General features: G+C 46.7%; 1 protein-coding gene, 2 non-coding genes and 1 pseudogene across 3 annotated transcripts; 2 read left to right on the top strand and 2 right to left on the bottom strand.

Annotated features, from left to right (window-relative positions):
- Positions 1–292: 292 nt before the first annotated feature.
- Positions 293–7,391, bottom strand: LOC119364723 (annotated as a pseudogene).
- A 103-nt stretch (positions 7,392–7,494) lies between these two features.
- On the bottom strand, positions 7,495–12,928 carry LOC119364721 (U-box domain-containing protein 6-like). Its single transcript, XM_037630232.1, has 6 exons — positions 12,426–12,928; positions 11,236–11,310; positions 10,468–10,653; positions 10,110–10,217; positions 8,648–9,867; positions 7,495–8,492 (listed from the first exon to the last, which is right to left on the bottom strand). The coding sequence occupies exons 2-6, from the start codon at positions 11,284–11,286 to the stop codon at positions 7,586–7,588; spliced, it is 2,472 nt and encodes an 823-aa protein (XP_037486129.1). The 5' UTR covers positions 11,287–11,310; positions 12,426–12,928; the 3' UTR covers positions 7,495–7,585.
- Positions 12,929–19,338: 6,410 nt separating this feature from the next.
- On the top strand, positions 19,339–19,421 carry TRNAL-UAA. Its single transcript has one exon. It is a non-coding gene; the product is annotated as a tRNA-Leu (tRNA).
- Positions 19,422–19,486: 65 nt separating this feature from the next.
- On the top strand, positions 19,487–19,569 carry TRNAL-UAA. The gene has a single exon. It is a non-coding gene; the product is annotated as a tRNA-Leu (tRNA).
- The last annotated feature ends 483 nt before the right edge of the window (positions 19,570–20,052 follow it).

Genomic DNA, 20,052 nt, shown 5'->3' with positions numbered 1-20,052 from the left:
AAGATAGTTGAACAAGACAACACCCAAGTGTGTCAGTCAGAACTGGCTGTTGATGTCCTAGAGGTGGTGTACGTTCTACTTAACAGCAAAACGCAAAATGGCAGGCAAATAATTCCACGGCTTGATGACCACTGCAACGCACAGATCACTATTGTTCAGAGCCTGAGAGGCACCCTGTGTGACCGTGCAAGGAACACTGTAACCTAACAGAAGTGCGAGCACAAAGAAACCCCTTGAGCATCATGCAGCTTGGGAGGCTAATCCAACTGGTCAAATTATACATGGCATAACATCTCAAGAAATTCAGTTTTATTGTCAAAGCAGGTACATATGTCAATGGTCACTGTTCAGAACAACCAAGCACACTTCAGGCGTTCAGAATTATTTTGCACTCCTTGTCCTTGCCCATCTTTACACAACTTGAATACTGGATGCCTGGTTAATGCTTAGGCTTATAAAGAGATTGCCAACCACTGCCATCATTTTAAATCTAACGTAGTGTGAGAAATATCGTCTGCCAATGCTAGAAGATAGGTCAGACACCGTCGATATTAACTAACTTGCTTGATGCCTTGACTCGAGGTATGATATCACAAGGTCCGCCGTGTTACTTCCTGAAGCTATGACATTTCCAACAGCCAACCCATCCTTGTTATTTCCTACAAGACATCAAAGTTAAAGTTATAAGTTAACATCTAAGTGTCACTTGGTAGGATTACTATTTCTGGTTGCTTGCTCTACAAATTTCCGACAAGACTGCTTTCAGATGTTATACATGCATTCTTTTGTTAGAGCTTCATTTCCAGCAGACCAAGGAGCACCATAAATTTTCATGAGAAGTAACAAAAGTATGGTAGCTTTATTGACTTGCCTGCATAGAAGAACCCTGGAAGATCACTTTCCATCTTTCCTATAGCTTCCAGTGCCGAATCATAATCATGGCCATACAAAGGAAAAGCATTTCTCCAATGTATATGTCTGAGTAACATAAGAAATACTAATAAATTACATGAGCATGAGACAGTGAAACAAACTGTGCACATTCTGAAATTCCCTAGAAGATGGCAAACCACAACACAAGCACAGGAAGGGAAAGCATATAGGCCGATATGCTTGAATACTTACTTCACAAAAGTTGGCTGCCCCTCTACCCCCAGTAGCTTTGTAAGGTCAGATGTCACAAATTGTTTCAAGGTAGCCCTGCAGAAGTAAAAAAATGGAATAATGTGCTTAAGAAAAGAAGCATAATACAATATCAAAAGGTTTTTACGTTGGAGCAGCAGCGAGATCTCTATTGTGGCTTCCCCCAATGAATGTTGTAAACAAGTACTGGTCATTAGGAGCTCGATCTGGGAACATCATAGAGGAGAAGAGAGTTCCTATACAAGAAACAGTCACGCACGTATAGATGAGGTTATGTTCTAGGAAAAAAGATGTAGTATGAAGCAATATAAAATCAGAATAGACAAATCACGAGTACACGAAAACTGGTAAAACAAGATTGTTTTGTGTACCGAACTGAGTGCAATGGTACTTCTGTAAATTGAAAAGTGAAAACAGTCCAAGTATAAAGCTGAGGAACCTACCAAGCGTTTTCAAACCATGTTTTTGTTGTTCCTTAAAGGGTATCAAGACCCCAAATCCTTCCAGGGGTCTTTTGACGTCTTCCTTCTTAAATGCTGTTACCATGAGGGACAATGGCAGATAATCCACCTACAAATTAAATATGGATTAAGATGAGATTCTGCTACACATGTAAAGTTATAAGAAGCCCGTGTATTTTATGACATGACATCAGTCACACATCTTTACAAAAAAGAAAGAAAGAACGGAAAATCGTCATAAATGTGATGTTGTGATACAATAACTCGTAGGCTCTAACAACACTAACTACGGTGTTGTGATTTGATCCCCAAGTGCATATGTATCAAGAAAAATATAAAATAATAGCGATACTGGTACTGGTACAACAGAGCACCTTAACAGTGGAAATGTGATTCCATTATGTCATTGTCTTGAAATCATATAAATTCAGGAAGCAAGGAATCCTTTCATGATGGAAAAGCAATATAACTATCTTAATTTCAATTATGTATTCATGTCAGTAAAACAGAGTAGGGTATGTCTAGCTTATATTCTTAATTACCAATATATTTCCAAAATATGTGTCACTCATTTGTCCAGAAACAGGAGTCACTTAAAGTGCTAGCAAAAAGCACTCAATACTGAAATAGACCATATCATTGATCTACTACTGTTTTCGTAGAGTTACTTTTTCATGCATTAATAATAAATACAGTTAGTCTGGCCGCCTTCTGAAACAGACCATATCACTGAACTACTACTATTTTCATAGATCCATTCGTGACAAGGTACGAGAATGAATCGTGTATATGCAAATGTACAAGCAACAACAAAGCCTTTCAGTCCCAAACAAGTTGGGTAGGCTAGAGTTGAAACCCATAAGGTATCGAAACAAAGTCATGGTTCTGGCACGTGGATAGTTAGCTTCCACGCACCCCTGTCCATGGCAAAAAAAACCCAGCAATATGGCTCTTGTAGTGATAGACCTGACAAAAATGAGACAAATTTTCCCCTGGCACCAATTTCTTTACAAGAGCAACCATTCCAATTATTGCATTTGTTAATCTAAAATGGTGATCCTAACCTGACCTTAGGAAGAAAGTCTAGCACAAAGGGAGCTCCGCCTTTTGTGAACCTCATCCTCTGGACATTGGACAGTGGAGCCTGCAGAGGGGAAAATGCAAGAGGTACATAATTTGGTTTTGTGACCTACGTTCAATAGTTATAATAGCCAGTCATGCGTGAGTGCAGAAATATTAAGTATATTTTATAGATTGACAGAAAGCAAATTTACCAGATTGTGTATAAAATGAACTTTGAAAAATAATGCAGATGAGTGATTCTTACTGTCATTATAACAGCATCAAAGGACTGGTTCTTTGCAAGCTCCTTACTAGTAGCATCTTTTGAATCCACAAAAATTGACCACCCATCTGATGCAGATAGTTCATTGCAGTTACACGCCAATGACAACACTCGTGTTCCAAGCTTCACATTACTATCTCCAACCTCCTTGTGAAGTGCATCTACTAGTGTCTGCAAAGCATTCAACAACATATGACTTCTAAAAAACAGATATTAATATTAAGTTTTATGCACCAACCAGTAGAATCAAAAGTCTGAACTGATGGATGGAAAAGGTTGGACAAACCACATATACTACAACACCCCCTCTCACGCGTGGTTCGATAAGGCCTAAACGTGGACAGAGGGAGAGCAAGCAATATTTCCATTTAAATTGCAAAATCTGAGACTTAAATCCAAGGCCTCTTGGCTTTGATACCATATTAAGTTTCATGTACCAACGAGAAGAACCAAAAGTCCAAACTGATGGAGAAGGTTGGGCAATCCACATATACGTCCCTCTAGTGTGGCTTGATAAGGCCTAAACTGGCCATGAATGTTGTGTCATTCCACCATGCAACTATTTTGTGATGTTAGTCCATTTGTATCGTAGCTGCCTTTGACTTATTTCTCATCTTGCAATATTGTTTCTCGACAACTACGTAGCTAAACATATTCATACACTTGGGTCATACATTTGGGCTTTTGTTTGACATAGCTTTAACTAATATCCGCAAGCTAATAAACTTGTGCCAAGTCAATACAGAAAGCAGCAACGATCATGACAGGGTGTAAATGGATCGCTAAGCTGTACGATGGATATAAACATGGCAATATTCCTCGCTTGTGAAACTTAAAATAGTGATGCTGGTTCATCGAGTGAACATGCATCCTTGAATGGCACAAAAATAAACATTCCTTCAGTGACCAAGTAAATGCAGCTCTTTCACATGGGATAGATGGAGTTTTTCCTTTTTTAGGGAACACAGATGGAGTTAATAGGGCACATACGCGGTTTTTTTTTATGTTGTTGACACTAACAAAGGAAATGACATGACACCATTGAAGGAATACCTGCATACCACCATGAAAAGAAAATGAGGCCCGCTTGCTCCTTCCTTTTCCTGACGAAGCGCCTCCTTTCTTTGCTGAATCACCTTTAGCTGTTAGTTTTGACAAGATGGCACCAACAATGAGAGAACCATACCTGAGAGCATTTAAGGAGTATGAATCACCATAACTGGGAATAAAATATTATTGCTAGCCAAATTTACGACAACAACATGCTTTAGTGTAAATGACAAGTCGAAACCGTAAAAATAGTGAGTCCCATTTGAAAAAAAACTAGTACAAAATTTATTATCATGATAGCAAACATTTTTCTGAATAATGGTGTTGTAGCCCTTTATATTTATAATAATTTATGTCGGCAATTTGTATAGGCATGGATTGATGTTCAAAAAGATGCATACCATCGGGCTAATTAGAAAATATCTCACTCGAAATGAAAATTACAATATGGTTTCGGGAAGATGCATATTATTGGGCTAATTAGGAAATATTATCTTAAATGAAAATTACAATATGATTTTTTGTTCTAGAAGATGCATATTATCAGGATAATTAGGAAATATTTCTCTCAAACAAGTCAGTTCTGTTGCATAGCCAATTAGTCCAACTCCATCAGCAAAAGTAGAAAATAAAGTAATATTTGGAGAAAAGCAGAATATCAAATAAAGAGGAAAACACAAGGAGATAGATAGTGCACACATAAGCAGTATTAAAGGGTGAACATTCCGTCAATGCCCAATTCAAAGAAGTCTAACAGGGAAAAAGAAAAGCAGTTCAGTAACAAGCTAACAGCAGGACCCAAGAAAGCAATGCAAGAAACAAGGATATCTGAAAATGTCATTAAAAGGACATCTGCACTTGTAGAATTTTTACATAGCTTAAACTGATACAATGCTCTACAGCATTATGTAATAAATGTGAATACATGCTGTAACATAAAAAAATGCATGGGAGATAGCAAACGCCAAAACATGGACAAGACAACAAATGAAAATGTAGAAGTGAGAATAGATCACTGCGAGCAAATAAAAAATGTAAAAACTTACTTCTTTTCTAAATTCCATACCCTGGAAATGCATGACGAATCTGCAAAAAACAGTTGTTGCTCAAAGCCAGACAGTTAATTAACAAGGTGAATATGGTCTGGACTCTGGAATAATAATTATTAGATTATCAACATTAAGCAAGCATCACATGGAAAAGCTCATATGCTGTTTGTGCACATAATGCAGTAGTAACTTACAGATAATGACTCAGGATCTCCTGCACTTGTTCCAGCTACAAATGGATCAATAAGATAGTCAACAACCTGTAATCAACATGGAAATTCTTAGCCATGGCTGGTTATGATATGAGCTGCAGAGCTTTTAACTGTATATGATTGAATTATTGATGATCTGTAAGGAAAGAACTCACCTCTTTCCCAAAATGGCGTTCAAAAAAACTCCCAACGCTGTAAAGTTGTCAAAACAGGGACATTCAATTATCTCCTTTAAACAAATAGTACATACTACAAACAGTCATGGTGCGCTATATATGCCTTTCCCCTACATAAAACCGCAAGCAGAGGCTTAAGGAACACTAGAGTACTAGACAGCCTCTCGAATCCTAAAAATTTCATACGGAAGGTAACCATTTATTATCTTGTTAGCATTTGGCATCTACACCAATGCAAAACACCAAGTGTGAAGGTTCACCTCTCGCGCAAATGCTCGTCAGACACTTTTTTGGAGTTCCTTGTGCTAGATTTTTCATAGAGAAATGGTTCCAGAAATAACTTGAACTGCAAGGGTAAGAAAGAATTCAGAGCAGAATCAAATTTGAAAGAAAAAGATCTGGAGAATCTACAAATTGTCAATTAGTTACTGAAACCAGCTAATTCAGGTCATCATGATAGTGGGCATTAACACTAGCAATCGATAAAATGTTTGTATTTGTTGTGCATTCCAATCTATCAGTGGCACTGGCAATAAATAACTCATTTAGAAGGGGTTAGTGTGCCATGTAACATGTACTGTAGGCTGAAGTAGTTAGTACTAAATAGCAGGATATACCTTTGATTTCGTAGAAAGAACGGTGCTTTTCATTAGCGCAATGGGATCTGAAGGGATCTTATATGGAACAAAAAGGAGAAGACTCAAGGGTGAGCTACAATAAGAAAAATGGAAAAGGAGATGCATGATTACATGGAAAACCTATACCAGTGCTGGCGCTCCATTCTTAACAGTATAACGCTTGTGCTGGGAGTTAGGCTGAAACAGGCATTGAACTTATAAGGTAATTCATTGATGGGAACAATTTACAGACAACAATACAGAATGCAAACGTAACTAATTATTCGGAGATAGCATTGGCACATACATACTGCAGTCTGTCCTCAAGACCAAGATCGTCGATTAGTCTACTAGCCTCCAATGCACTTTCTGTCTGCAGGTAACAGAATCAAGTTATGTCATCAGCTAATCTTCTAGGTTCCATTTCAGTTTTGAATTCTAGTAAGGAGAGGAGTGCATGCCCCATCAAGAGAGACCAACAGCACACACAAACACATGCTTCTTATATATAGTACTCCCTCCGTCCGGAAATACTCGTCATCAAAATGGATAAAAAGAGATGTATCTAGAACTAAAATACATCTAGATACATCCCCTTTTATCCATTTTGATGACAAGTATTTCCGGACGGAGGGAGTAGCAAGCAATTGCGACAAGGAGCACTAAGCCATAATGTAGACAGGTCGCACCATTCGCCACAATCCGTGGCATACAGAGACAGCGATGCACAGCACCGCAAGTTAGTTAACAGACAGAAATGGGCTCACCATGGTGTTGGCTCCTTCGTCCCAGAGGAATCCGCCGTCGGAGTTGGTCCGTATCTTCCCTCCCGCGCGGTCTTCCGCCTCGAACACGGTGACCCGCACGCCGCTCTTCCTCAGCCTGTAAGCCGCCACGAGCCCACTGCACGGACCCACCATTCCGTCAAACACCTGACGTGCGCGAGGCGAGCGCAAAACCACCGGAGAATTCGGCGCGAAATCGTGTGGCCTCACCTGACGCCGGCGCCGACGACGGCGACCGACCTGGCGCGGGGGTCGTCGGAGGTGGCCATGGCGAGCACGGGGCGGAGGCGGCGCCCGCGCGCGGAGGCGGAGCGGGTGGGAGCGTGGGACGAGCAGGAGGAGGAGGAGGAGGGGGGAGCGGTGGCGGAAGTGAGCATTTGATTCGGGGTTTGGATGGGGAGAGGAGGCCGCTCGTCGCCTTTCTCCGTCGCTGTCGCCGATCGGAGCCGCGGAGTAGTAGGTAGGAGGGTGGGTAGACCAGTCAGTGGGTCGAAACCGGAGGCGGCGCCTGGTTATGCCACGACGGCTGCTCTGCGTCTGCGTCATCGCAATCGCAATGCCATCGGCTGTTCCGGGAGCACGTATACTAAATTATTTTACTCGGACGGGAGAAGAAGCTCTTCTCTTCTCCCAGTCGCAGTTGAACGTCTGTACGATTTCGCTAGTTGTATTTTACACATGGAGCTTCAGGAGCACACACATTTTTGGTGAATGTGACGGTACAGTACCACCACACATTCTACAGGGTTACAGTTTACACCTGTCGCCGCCGCCGCCTGGCGTCGTCCACTTCTTGATGAGGCAGGTGATGACCCTGGCCAGCCGCTTGGACTTGGACCTGCTCAGCCGCGCCGGCGGCTTCTTGCCCTCGCTGCTCTGCTCGGACGCCGCCGTCTTCCCCGCCGCCGCGGCCTCCTCCTGCTGTTGTTGCTGCTGCTGCTGCTCTTCCTCCTCCTGTTCCTGCTGCGCGGCGGCCTGGCTGGCCACCTCGAGCAGCTCCACCCGCGGCTGCTGCTGCTCCAGCTCGCGCTGCCGCTGCTCCCGGAACAGCCGGAGCAGCTTCTGCGCCTTGTCCTTGGCCTTGCCCGTGCCGTTCGCCGTCAGGGACACCAGCGCCGGGATCACGCCCTCCTGCAGCACCGTCTGGCTGCACCCCTCGTCGCCGTTGCAGATCATCCACAGGCACGACACCGCCTTCTCCTGCTCCGCCGCCTCGCCGTTGTCCAGGATGAACACGATGTCGCCCACGATGGCCTGGTTCGCCGCGATCTCCTTCTTCCCGGCCCAGGTCAGCGCCAGGTTGATCAGCAAGGTCAGGGCCTGGTCCGTCCACGACGACGACGACGGCGCCAGCACGGTGTGGATGCTGTGGACGACGCCCGACGAGAGGAGCACCGGGATGTTGGGCGCGTGCAGGGACAGGTTGTACAGCGTCAGGAGCGCGTCCAGCCGGCACGTGTCGCTCCGGTACCCTTCTTCTTGCAGGCACCTGATCAGGACAGGGATGACTTGGCTCGACCCGATGATGGCCTGCGCCTCCTCCAGACAGGAGAGGTTGAGATACATCGCCACCGCAGCCTCGCAGGTCTCCGGTTTCTGCATCATCTGCTCCATCAGAGGGATAACTCCAGCTGAGAGCAGCTGCCGCTTGTTCCTACAAGGCAGACATAGAGCTGAAATGATCAGGCCAAAGAACTGAGCTAACATCATCTGATCTGCCTATGCTTGTTGCAAAGAGCCTTTTCTCTGACACTGTGATTTGAGGGAGAGAAAAAAAACAGAAATGAATTATCTATATGTGATATTTACCTGTTATTGCTGACGGCAAGATTGAAAAGAGCCATTGTTCCGACCTCCTGAGATTGCACGTCTTCTCTGCTGAGAGCCATCTTCAGGAAGCAGGTGAGTGGCTCAGTAATACCATTAGCACCCACATAGTCCCTGAGCTCATCATCACCCTTCAACTGGAACCTGACCTGCTCGACCACCTCACGCTGCTCGTCGATGCACTCACTGCCCTTGCTTAGCACACGCAGCCAGCGTTCACATCTCTCCGGTGCAGCCTCTACAGGGTTATTCTGAAAAGAGCACTTCTCCACAGATACCTCCTCTTCTTCTTCGCATGTCTCAGATGTTGCTTCCCTGGAATTATGGCTAGAGCACTTCTCCAAAGCAACGTCGGTGTTCAACTTGTCGTCTTTTGTGTCTTTTGCGCCTGCGTCCTCGAACAATATCGTGCTAACACCATTCGTCACCACGCATTTGCTACTCTTCAGAGATGTTATCCTCAAATATTTGAGCTTTGGGGATTCTGGCGGGGCGTTAGGAACTGGAACCCCATTTTGTTCACACCAGGATGTTATCAGACCCTTGATGCAGTAATTAGGTGTCACGGAAAGCTGGGGTAACTCTTTCCGAGTTTTGGGGCAGGTTGTATTCCCACTGTTAAACCATTTCTCGATGCAAGCTCGCTCGTAGGTCTGACCAGATGCGATAACAACAGGGTCATACATGAGCTGCAGAGAGATTGGACACCTTAGTTCCTCAGGTGGCAATGGCATGCTCCCTGATAGCCCTTTAATCTGCTTGAAATTGATGGAGCCAGACCTAGGCAGGAGCTTCTCGAGATTTCCATGGAGATCAGTTGAGCTGGACATTGAAGTGAAGGAGCACGAAGGACTTGAGCACTGGGAGCTGATGGAATCCATTGTTTCGCTCCTGAAATGACTTGAATATTTCCTCATAAGATGCAGCAGATAGGATGCTATTGATTCTTTCTTTGTGTCTTCTTCTGCCTGGGCTCTTTCAAGAAGCCTTCTAAGTGCTCTTCTCTCAGTAAGAGCTGCAGCAGATGATGTAATGCCAGCTCTCAAAATAGTTTGCCGAAAGAATTCAAGTTCATTGTCATCAAGGAATCCATTGGATTTCTTCTCATTCTGAATTATCTGTTTCACTTGATCACCAACTTGCTTTTCAGCCTGATCCAAAGCAAAAAATGAATTCTCCAGCTCATTTGCAATCTCTGGGATCTGAAATTTTCCAACAACAAATAATTATCAAAGGGTTTCCCCAAAAATATATCATCTGAAGAATCGCATGCAAAAAAAAAACATGAGAAAACAATTAGCGACTACATCAAGGTAGTGAAGAAGAATCGATGCTATGATATAAAAAACTATAACTCCCTGCTTATGGTGAATCCGTCCATGATGAAACATTATATTCTGTAGTAGAAATTCTAGAAACATGTTTGTACATGACCAGTGAAAACCTGAGAATCAATTGCTTCTGGAAGTGTTTCTTCCAACTGGTGAAGACTTTCTAAAAGAGCGCATCTTGCTTTCTCAAATTTTGTAAGAACACATTCTGCTGTTAGGGCCTGCAATACAATAACCATGTTAAATACAAAACATTGCATTGCTGTAAAAGGAAACAGAAAATATGAGAAAAAATGTTCTCTAACATCAAGCACAGCCAGCAAGTTTGATGAGCGAGATTGTCCAACTAGCATTAACAATTTTATAATGCAGCAGTGCAGTAAAAGAACAGTTCGTGTATACATAGTCTGATAAGCTTTTACTTCTCAAACATGGAGAGCAAGCATATTCATACAAATGAAAATTATTTACCAAGTAAAGCTTGCTACACTCTGAGCAGTACTGAAGCAGATTCTTGGCTTTATCAACAGCTATGCGCAAGGAGCTCAACGCCAGAAGTCCAGAATTACTTCCAGGTTTTGTACTCTCAAGGGCAGGGATGGCAATTGAAACTTCATGAACTATAGTGTAAAGTTTCTTACATAGTTCACCATGTAGCTGCGAAAATAATCAAATAACAATCCAAATGAATCTACAATGTTAATATGCCATATTATTGCATAAGCAAAGTACTTCCAACAACAGAGTCAAAGACAGGAAATGTAAGAAAAAAACAGCAGTGTTTATCACAGTTTTCTAACTTACTGTTTGGTGACATCAGAGTGTTCTCACAGAAGAGTCTTATCATATATTCCCTCCGTTCACAAATATAAGATGTTTTAACATTTTTATGAATCGGATGTATATAGACACGTTGTAGTGTGCTTGTTTTCCCATTTCAGTCTGTATGTAATCCATATTGAAATATCCAAAAGATCTTATATTTGTGAACAGAGGGAGTACAATACAAACTGGTGGTGGTAATTTACTGGATGCAGTTTTATTTTCTAGCACAAGAGTGCTTATATACATAACTACAGAATCATCACAAGGCACCTAGGAAGTGGATCCAATGATCAGAAGCTGTGTTCAATGCTTTCCTATATCTAAAGACAGTCCACAGAGAACAGCAAGATTACAATCTCATTACCATTGTTGAATTAATAGCTTTTGGTGGAATTAGGGGATCAGCCAGATTACCTTCCAATTGCCAGCAACAACAAAGTCTGCGTCAACCTCGATCCTCTCCATGGCGTCCTTTTAGTCAAATTTCATCTGCAAAGAGAGCAATGTATTGAACATGATATTGCTCTTAATCCCCAGCACAAATATGTGATAGGTAACTGGCAAAAGATTTTTTAATGTTTACAAATTGATTGCATTGGCATATATATAAGAAACGGCTCAAATTTCTCACCATGAGTCAGTATAACTAACTTAAATGCAAAATAAATATCAAGTTCTGTTTAAAGAAATACTCCCTCCGTCCCATAATGCAAGACGGTTTTTTTTACTCTAGTGTAGAGTCAAAAATCGTCTTAGATTACGGGATGAAGGGAGTACAAAACAAAGATGCCTATATCTTACATAAATGACATCGATCACATAACCTGAAAGAAAAACATGTCATCAATTAAGTATGCAGTCCTAACAACATGAAAAATAGCACCAGAAAAAGAAGGTGGCAAAAGTTCTATGGCCATCTGATTCACCCACAATTAGCACACAATTAGAAAATACTAATAAATAAAACCAATTTAACAAGAGAAGAAGAAAAACGATGTCTAACCTCCGCAGTTATGCAATCAAAATTGTAAGATGGAAACTCCGGCAACCTTGTTGGTATGGATTCCATTAAGACAAGGTGCTTTTGTGTCTAAAAAGGGATTTTTGCCAGTTCGGCCAACAAAAACTGGAGCAATGACAGCATATTTCATGGACCGAAGAGCTAAACTGGGATGCGAGTTGTTTGTGTTCAAATACGCAGAAAAATCTAGATTCTGAATTGTAACATGCAAACACCATATATTTCTACAAAATAGAATAAGTGCATCAACCATTGATTTCGACAGCCTAAACGCTAAGTGCCATCACACCTTTTCGTTTTAGCAAATGAGCCGACATGTCTGATTTTGATATGGCAGGCAGGATGCTCTGTATTGTCAGCATATATTCAACCACATTGAAGAAATAAGGTGGTAAAATATAGGAGTAGAACTCAAGCTACACGAATTACATCTCCATAGTATCACCACGAAGCTTGGAGCTCTAACCCATGAGGAACGCAACGCATGCACAAGCTGCACAGTTAGCAGCGTTCCTCCTCCTCCAATCCCCATCGTCGTGTAATTCGAGAAGTGGAGAAAGGGGAGAAACGAAACCGTCCATACCTGACGGAGACAGGGGGAAGAAGGAGCCGAGCCTTAAATTTCCCCATTGCAGGGCAACTTCATCAGCTGCTGTGCCTTCAGGTGTTCTCCCCCCGACCCACCCACCCTTGTTCCAGAGGCGCTTAATTTGGCGCGAGACGGAGAGGTGGGAGGAGGACGGGGAGAAGAGAAAAATGGCCGTGGCGTTGAACCGCGAATAGCACGGGTGCGCCCCCGCGGGGACGGTGGAGGCTGCCGTCCTCGCTGGGCTCCGGAAACATCGTGCTCCGGAGGGTAAATTTAGGGCGTCGGCCCCCGTTCCCGCTCGTGGAGCTAACCGACGGCGTTCGGATTTGGTTGGCGGGAAAAGGCTGCGCCATTTGCGCATGCCAGCGGCGTGCGCGGCGGGTTGCGGCCGCAGCCTGCGGGGCTACAGCTGAGCGCGCGCGGTTGCGGCCACGGCGGCCGGGGTAGGGGGCGAGCGCGGATGGCTGGCAGACCACGCGGTCAGCTTGGGGGCTCTGGGTTGGCAATGCGTGGTGCGGGGACAGGGTTGCTGCAATGGCCATTCGTGCCGTCGTGCGAGGCGCCGGGCCGCGGGCACCCTGGGGGTGCGATGCCATTCCGTTACTCTTGTTTTTTTGTGAGAGGCGCGGGGCCGAGCTTGGGGGCGATTTTTTATTTTTTATTTTGAGCTGGAAAAAACATTCCATCACTCTTGTTTTTGTGAGGCACGGCGAAATTCCATTCTGTACCTTTGGGGTTTTCTTTTTTCCTTTTGGATGACCACGTCACTGTTATTGTTATTGCGATGGTGATGAGGAACAAAGAGCCGGAGACCTACCTATAGTGACGTCAAAGTACCAGTGATCATGGAGGTTTGGTTGAAATTGGTTACGCGACGTCGAGTTGATGGTGGAGGAAGACTCGGCATGAAGGCCAGCCGCCCGGTGGTGTAGAACGTAGTGGTAATAGTGCGCGCCCCAATCCCTTTGACATTTAACTAGAAAAGTGTCAGTACATTGCAACGATATCTACATGTTCACAAAATTGAGAACTTGAAAACAAATATGTTAAATTTCACGCGAAATATATTCCTCTTATTTTTCTTATTACATGAGGTGGGGAGGGATGGGGCTGGTCTAGAGAGAGGTTTTCTGCAGACGTAAGTTGTAACCTGTCGGCAACTCTAATTTGTTAATACATTAAATTGGATTCATCAAATGTCTATGGAAACGACTATTCAGATGTGTCCACACATAACATTAGAGGGGTCGGCCATCCAACCCGGTTGACAGGGTACTGCACTAGCCGTACTCACCACGTCGTCTCTTGGTCAGGTGAGTCGGGTCAGGGACCTCACGGAGGATCATCAGGGGCCACGTCAAGAAGGCCCATGACACATACAAGGAAAATCAAGAAGTCTTGTCGTTAAAGACAAGAGCTCCTAGTCCATGGAGGACTCATCTCCACCGACGTAACCGACAAGGACTCTTGTTATCCTAGGCCTCTAGTAGTCTTATATAAATCTAGCCTAGTCTAGTCAATAGATCAGATACTAAGAGCATCTCCAGCCGCGCCTCCAACAAGCCCTCCCCAGGCGTTTTTGCCGCGCCCGCGCCGAAAAAAGGGCCCAGTCGCCCTCCCCCCCAGGAGCTCGTTTTTCGCCGCCTCGGGCCGAATCTGGTGCCGGCGGACCCAGGCAGAACCCGGCACCCTGGGGGCGCCTGGGGCGCCGGCACAAGCGAAAAGGACGCGTGGGTCCGCCCTGTCGGCGAGTCGGGCGCCTCTTCCCGCCGTTTCTTCCCGCTTTCCCCCAGTTCCCTCCCATTTTCTTCTTTCCTCCCATTGTTCTCTCTCCCACTCGCCTCCCAGCCGGCCTCCATGGCACCAAAGAAGTATCCCCCGCGCCGCGACAACCGCGACCGCCTCCGTCGCCCAGCCGAAGCAGAGGAAGCCGAGGGCGCCGCCGTCCAAGCCGTCGGGCATGACAAACGCCGATTGAAGGGTGGAAGTACAGCGGCGGGAGGCCGTCGTCGCCGACCGGCGGAACAGGGCCCTCGCCGAGAAGGCCCGTGACAACGCGGCACACGCGGCTGCGGGTGCCGCTGCCGCTACCTTCCGTGGACCAGGCCGAGGCCGAGGCGGTGCGCGCGGGGATGATGAATCCCCCCCCCCCGGGCAACCACGCGCAGTCGCCAGCAAGGCGTCGGGTCTCCAATGCCGCAGCCATGAGGATCGCCGGGCTACGCCGACGGGGACGTGCACGGTGGGTTCAACCCAAACGTCATGTTCCCCCATGGGCACCCGGCGCAGCGCACGCCCTCGCCCGCCTTCACCGGCGTGCAGTACCCTCCATACAACTACTCGCCGCCCGCGTACGCATCCTCCCTGACGCCCCCTCTCCGCCGTTGCGTGCTGTCCTTCTTGCACCTCGGCGACGCCGACGAGACCGAGGCCGACATGGACGACATCATCGCGGAAGGTTCGGCCGCGGCTGCCGCGGCTCCCGGGTTCACTGCGGATGAGACAGTGGATCTCAGCGGCGGCATGGACGACGAGCTCGGCTACGTCTACGGCGACGACGAGCAGGAGGAGCAGGAGGAGGAGGACGAGGAGGAGGAGGAGCCGGCGAGGAGGCGCAAGAAGAAGAAGCGGACGGCCGGGTCAGCAGAGCCGTGAATCAAGTGGGCGTCTAAGGAGGAGGAATGCCTCGCCGAGGCATGGAAAGTCGTCTGCCTTGACCCGACCACCGGCGCGAACCAGAGCATCGAGACGTACTGGGCGCGCATCAAGGCCGAGTTCGATGAGCGCAAACTCGTCGACCCCTACTTCAAAGGCGTCTACATGCAGCAAGGGTCGAAGGCGATGGCGAACCATTGGGGGCGCATCCAGGGGGCGTGCAACAAATGGCATGGTGTCGTCGAGGAGGTGGCCGCTCGCTCGGAGAGCGGCGCCGGCATTGAGGATCAGGTATGCCACGCTGTTCTCCCGTCTCTCTTCGCCGTGTGTGCCCGCCAACTGTTTGTTCGTCCCCGCGCGGTTGCTACGCATGTTCGGCCTGTATAGGCAGAGCAACAACGACGCCGAGTTCAAGTACCTCCACGTTTACAAGCGCATTGACAAGTGCGATAAGTGGGCGGAAGTCCAGCGCAACCTCGAGAAGGCCAAGGAGACATACAAGCCGGACGCGCCGGCTCCGGGCGCGTCAGAAGGGCGGCCGGACGGCAACAAAGGTACCAAGAAGGGGAAACACGCCGACGCGGCCACCGCTCGCATGCAGGAATCCATTCAGCACTGCCTCGCCGACGCACAGGCCCGGGCCATCCTTCGTGAAGAGAAGACCGAGGCGCGGTGGTCGGCGTTGATGTCGACCAGCACCGTCAAGCTCGACCTACTCCAGACCAACGTCGTCGCGAAGAAGAGGAACACCGACCTGGCTTTCCTGCTTGGCGGGGCGGACATGCTCCAGAGCACTGACGAGGCGGTCAAGGCGTGGTACAGGGCACATGTCGGCCTCATCCTGGACCAGCTTCCCTCGACGACGCCGCCCACGCCCACGACGACGCCGCCCACGCCCACGACGACGACGCCCACGCACACGCACACGTCGACGCCGCCGCCAAGCCCGACCGATGATGCCGCCGAGACTGCCTGCAGCGCAGAAGCCATGCCGCCAAGCACAGAGACCCCGTCAAGCCCGCACACGCCGACTCCGCCAACGCCACAGGCCGACCTCGCCGCCTGATGCACGCTTCCGTCCTCTCTGTTTTTTGTACGCCAAACTTTTCATCCGATCGCCGATCTACTGATCGCTTGATCGCCGGATTGTGGCGTTTATTTTGGGCGCGGGAATGAACTACGTTTGAATTTGCCAAGGCTGCGGGGGCGCCTGGGGGCGTGATTGGGAGCTAGGCCGTCCCCAGGGGCCGAACTAGCGCCGGCTCACCCCCAGGGGCCGAACTAGCGCCGGCTCGCCCCCAGGCCGCAGTTTTTCGGCGCCCTGGTGGGCCGAACGACTGGAGATGCTCTAAACATCCTATAACTCATTTCATACACGATATCGAGGTATATCAATATGTATTCTGTAACCCATCCATAATCAATACAAACAAAGCAGGACGTAGGATTTTACCTCTTCGAGAGGGCTTGAACCTTTGTAAACATCGTGTCCACTCTTTGTCATGTTACCATCATGCCAAGACTACCAGCTCGAGACCCTTACCCGAGATTTGTCTTATTCGACTCCATCATTAGTGGCCACTGCATGCCCCTCTCATAGTCGCCGTGATGCGATGTGAATTCAGACCAGCTCCGACATGATCTACGCGCCGGAATGGATCTTCTTCGCCACCTCGGCTGGTCACCTCGCCCAGGCCGAGAACTACACCCCTTGATAGGCGTCTTCATCGACATCAACTTCAATTCAACCGAGATTAGGAAGAATCTTCCATGGAGCTCAGGGGCTCAACGTCAACATTGCCCTCGGACGACCATCCAGATTTTCTAGACAACAGATTTGTGTGAGCATCGTTTTTTATGAACCCTTTGGCAGAATTGTGCAGAACTGAGTGTACAACGACCCCGTAAAATTTCATCATGTTGTGACAGTGGAATCTTTGACAATCGTCGATATACTGCGGCTCTGACGAATTTGGGTGGAATCCGCACGAGTTTAGGACAAGGAGTCTGGCTGCCAACTCGAACATCCTTTGGAAGATCCAATCGTTGATATGCTACGGAACTTATACGTTAACAACCTCTCAAAAGTTTCAGCTGGATCTGACGGTTCAAACTCCGCCAACCGCCCGATGAGTGCATCAATTCTCGAATCTATTTTCTACACGAAAACGAATCCGACCTGAGTTCATATTTTTTTCATGAACGAGTTATCGAACGTCCTTTTTGGAGGAAAATTTTTGTAGGCTATTGTATTTTTAACTCAAACACGTGCCTACAATTTTGAGCTTTTTCTGAGGTGCACTTCACCAACACGTCGGTGTTAAACCGGGCTGACCTCGTTTCTCCATGGATGTCGACCTACGCTAGCCACGCCATCGCTTCGTCGGCCAACGTCAACCACGTCGCATCGCCACCTCGAATAGCCGAACAAGAGTTTGGAATTGCCAATATCACATCGCGGCTCCATAGAGTGCGGGTGTTGGGCGCGCTGGCATCGTCGCGTCGTTACTTCTTCAAGTCTATGTGATCGCCTCATGAATTTCGACTTGCGCTGGCATCGCCACGTTGTCTCTCCATCAAGCCAGCGTCCACCACGCCGACCTGCTTCGTCACATCAGCGGACGTGGGGGCTCCGACACTATGTCGCCGACCTACCCTGTCACCTCGGATGGTACGGGGCTTCGCCATCGCTTCATCAATCTGCTCCGAGGGCTCCGGCATCACCCCGCCGACATGTTTCATCACGACAACTGGGCCGAGGACTTTGCCTCGCCACGACAAATTGTGTCGTATCGTCACTTTGATGGGCCTAGCTCCTCGCTCCGCCACTTCGGACCGGCTTGGGGGCTAGGACCTCGTCCCGCCGCAAACTTGGACCGCGTCATCAACGCATGGAACTTCGACCAGCTAAGTCGCTTTCATGCTTAAAAATTTAATTTTCAATTTTCTTTTTTGTTCGGCCAAGCATTATACTTGTGTAAAACGAAAAAAAACAGTTTGTTAAAAACATTGTTTTTAAACACTTCCTTTACCCAAGTCAACAGAGTGCTCTTAAATTTACATGTGTCGTTTTATAATAAGTGTTTTCTTCTTAGTCGATGTAAAGTTTTTTTCTACTAAACATTTTTTGACTCGAGTTCACGGTCAAATAGCAGGATAACCTGATTTCTCCATATGTCGCTCGAGTTTAGTTCACTAAATTGGCCAAAGAAGCACTCCACCTTCGGGGAAATGGAGGTTGAAGCCGAAGGCTGGCCCACTTGAAGCCTTGAGATCGGACGTATCATGTCAAAGCGTGACGGAAACACAAATTAATTTTAAGAACAATTTCGGATTGGCACCAAAAAACTTGAATTGATTCAAACGTAAAATTTCTAGATAAGTTTTTTGGTTTTTCGAGCTTATGACACTTTTAACCCATTTTGTATGCTTTTTTCAGGAGGAAGGACATCGGCTTTGCCGAGGTGTACCGTGTGTTATTCAGCTTCAGAAAGATTTTTTTTCGACCCACAATTTGGCATCTTCTCTATCGAGTTCATCTCGGTGATGGAACAAGTTCTCGAGGAGATGATCCTAGGGTCGGTCATATTGCCCAACCAAAGTCTCGAGGCTACCACATTAACGATTCAATGCAGAAAAAAATCAAGTGTAATATAATTTTCGAGGAGATTACGATCCTCAGGTCGGTCGGTTGCACCCTATTAAGCCGCTCGGTAGACTTATACATGCCCGCGTTGTATGGCTTTCGTGATGATAGGCACGGTTTTGCAGGTCACCTTGGAGATGCCTAACATCTCATCAATCGGCGTGTACCCGTGAGATTGGTACAGTACTTGGACGCACACGGTCTGGCAGTCCAAAAACAACCTAGGTCTATACTTCTCAAAATTGAAGGGTTAGCCTCAACTTTCCTTAGCTTTGATATTCATCATGTAATCAGACAAGCTAACAATTCGGCGCACCTCTGTCAAAGCATGCTAGCATATTGGGAGTGACTGATTGTTGGATGGACTCCCCTCCCGGTTTCCTAGTGACGAGCCTAATGGCTGATCGCGCTGGAGCCGTTTATGAATAAAGCTCTCTGTTTCCCGCAAAAAAAATCCCGTCCGTCGTGCAAAGGATCTCTACCTCCCTTGTCCGAAGCTGCATCCGGAACGGAGTAAAATTGTTGCTCACGATTTTGATCCCGTACGCCCATGACAGCATTTAAACAATGTTAAATAAACTATGGGCGGAACATTGTCATAGTTGAGCTGGTTTGCCCGAGTGGTTAAGGGGGAAGACTTAAGATCTTCTGCACATAAGTGCGCGTGTGTTCGAACCCCACAGCCAGCATATTTTTTGTTTTTCCTTTTTCTTTATGTTTAAATAGAGCCTAAGCGGGGAATTAGCATCGTCGAGCTGGTTTGCCCGAGTGGTTAAGGGGGAAGACTTAAGATTTTCTGCACATAAGTGCGCGTGGGTTCGAACCCCACAGCCAGCATTTTTTCTGTTTACTTCTTCTACGAGTTTTTTTTTTTTGCAGGATCGCGGGGGTCAGCTGTGTTAAGCAAAGCATTCGCCGCGCTTCGCCAAACATCAAGCTGTTTGATCTAGAAAAGAATATCAAGCTGTTGTAATAAACTCTCTCTCTTTTTTTTGCAGGGGTTGTAATAAACTCTCTGAACTATTTATTTTGTTATAGACAGAGTAAACTATTTATTTTGTTATAGACAGAGGGAGTATGTGTAAAGCTAAGCGCATGTAATAAAAAAATTGTGAGGTTGCTAACCCGGGAAGATTGCATGTAAAATCGCCACTGATGTAAAGCAAGTGGTACAAGGTACAGAGACGCGTTCTATGAAGTGACTACGGAGCAAAGCTAAAGCAAGACCGGCCACATAGAAGGGAGCAAAGTTAAAAATTCTAGTAGCATGAACAGACCTTTCGCGGACCACGTTTGAATTCCTGCCAAAGCTGGGGAAGA

Source organism: Triticum dicoccoides, chromosome 2B (genome assembly GCF_002162155.2).
Source record: "Triticum dicoccoides isolate Atlit2015 ecotype Zavitan chromosome 2B, WEW_v2.0, whole genome shotgun sequence".
In the NCBI taxonomy this organism is placed as follows: domain Eukaryota; kingdom Viridiplantae; phylum Streptophyta; class Magnoliopsida; order Poales; family Poaceae; genus Triticum; species Triticum dicoccoides.
Note: the sequence above shows the minus strand (reverse complement) of the source record. Positions and strands in the feature narration are given on the sequence as shown.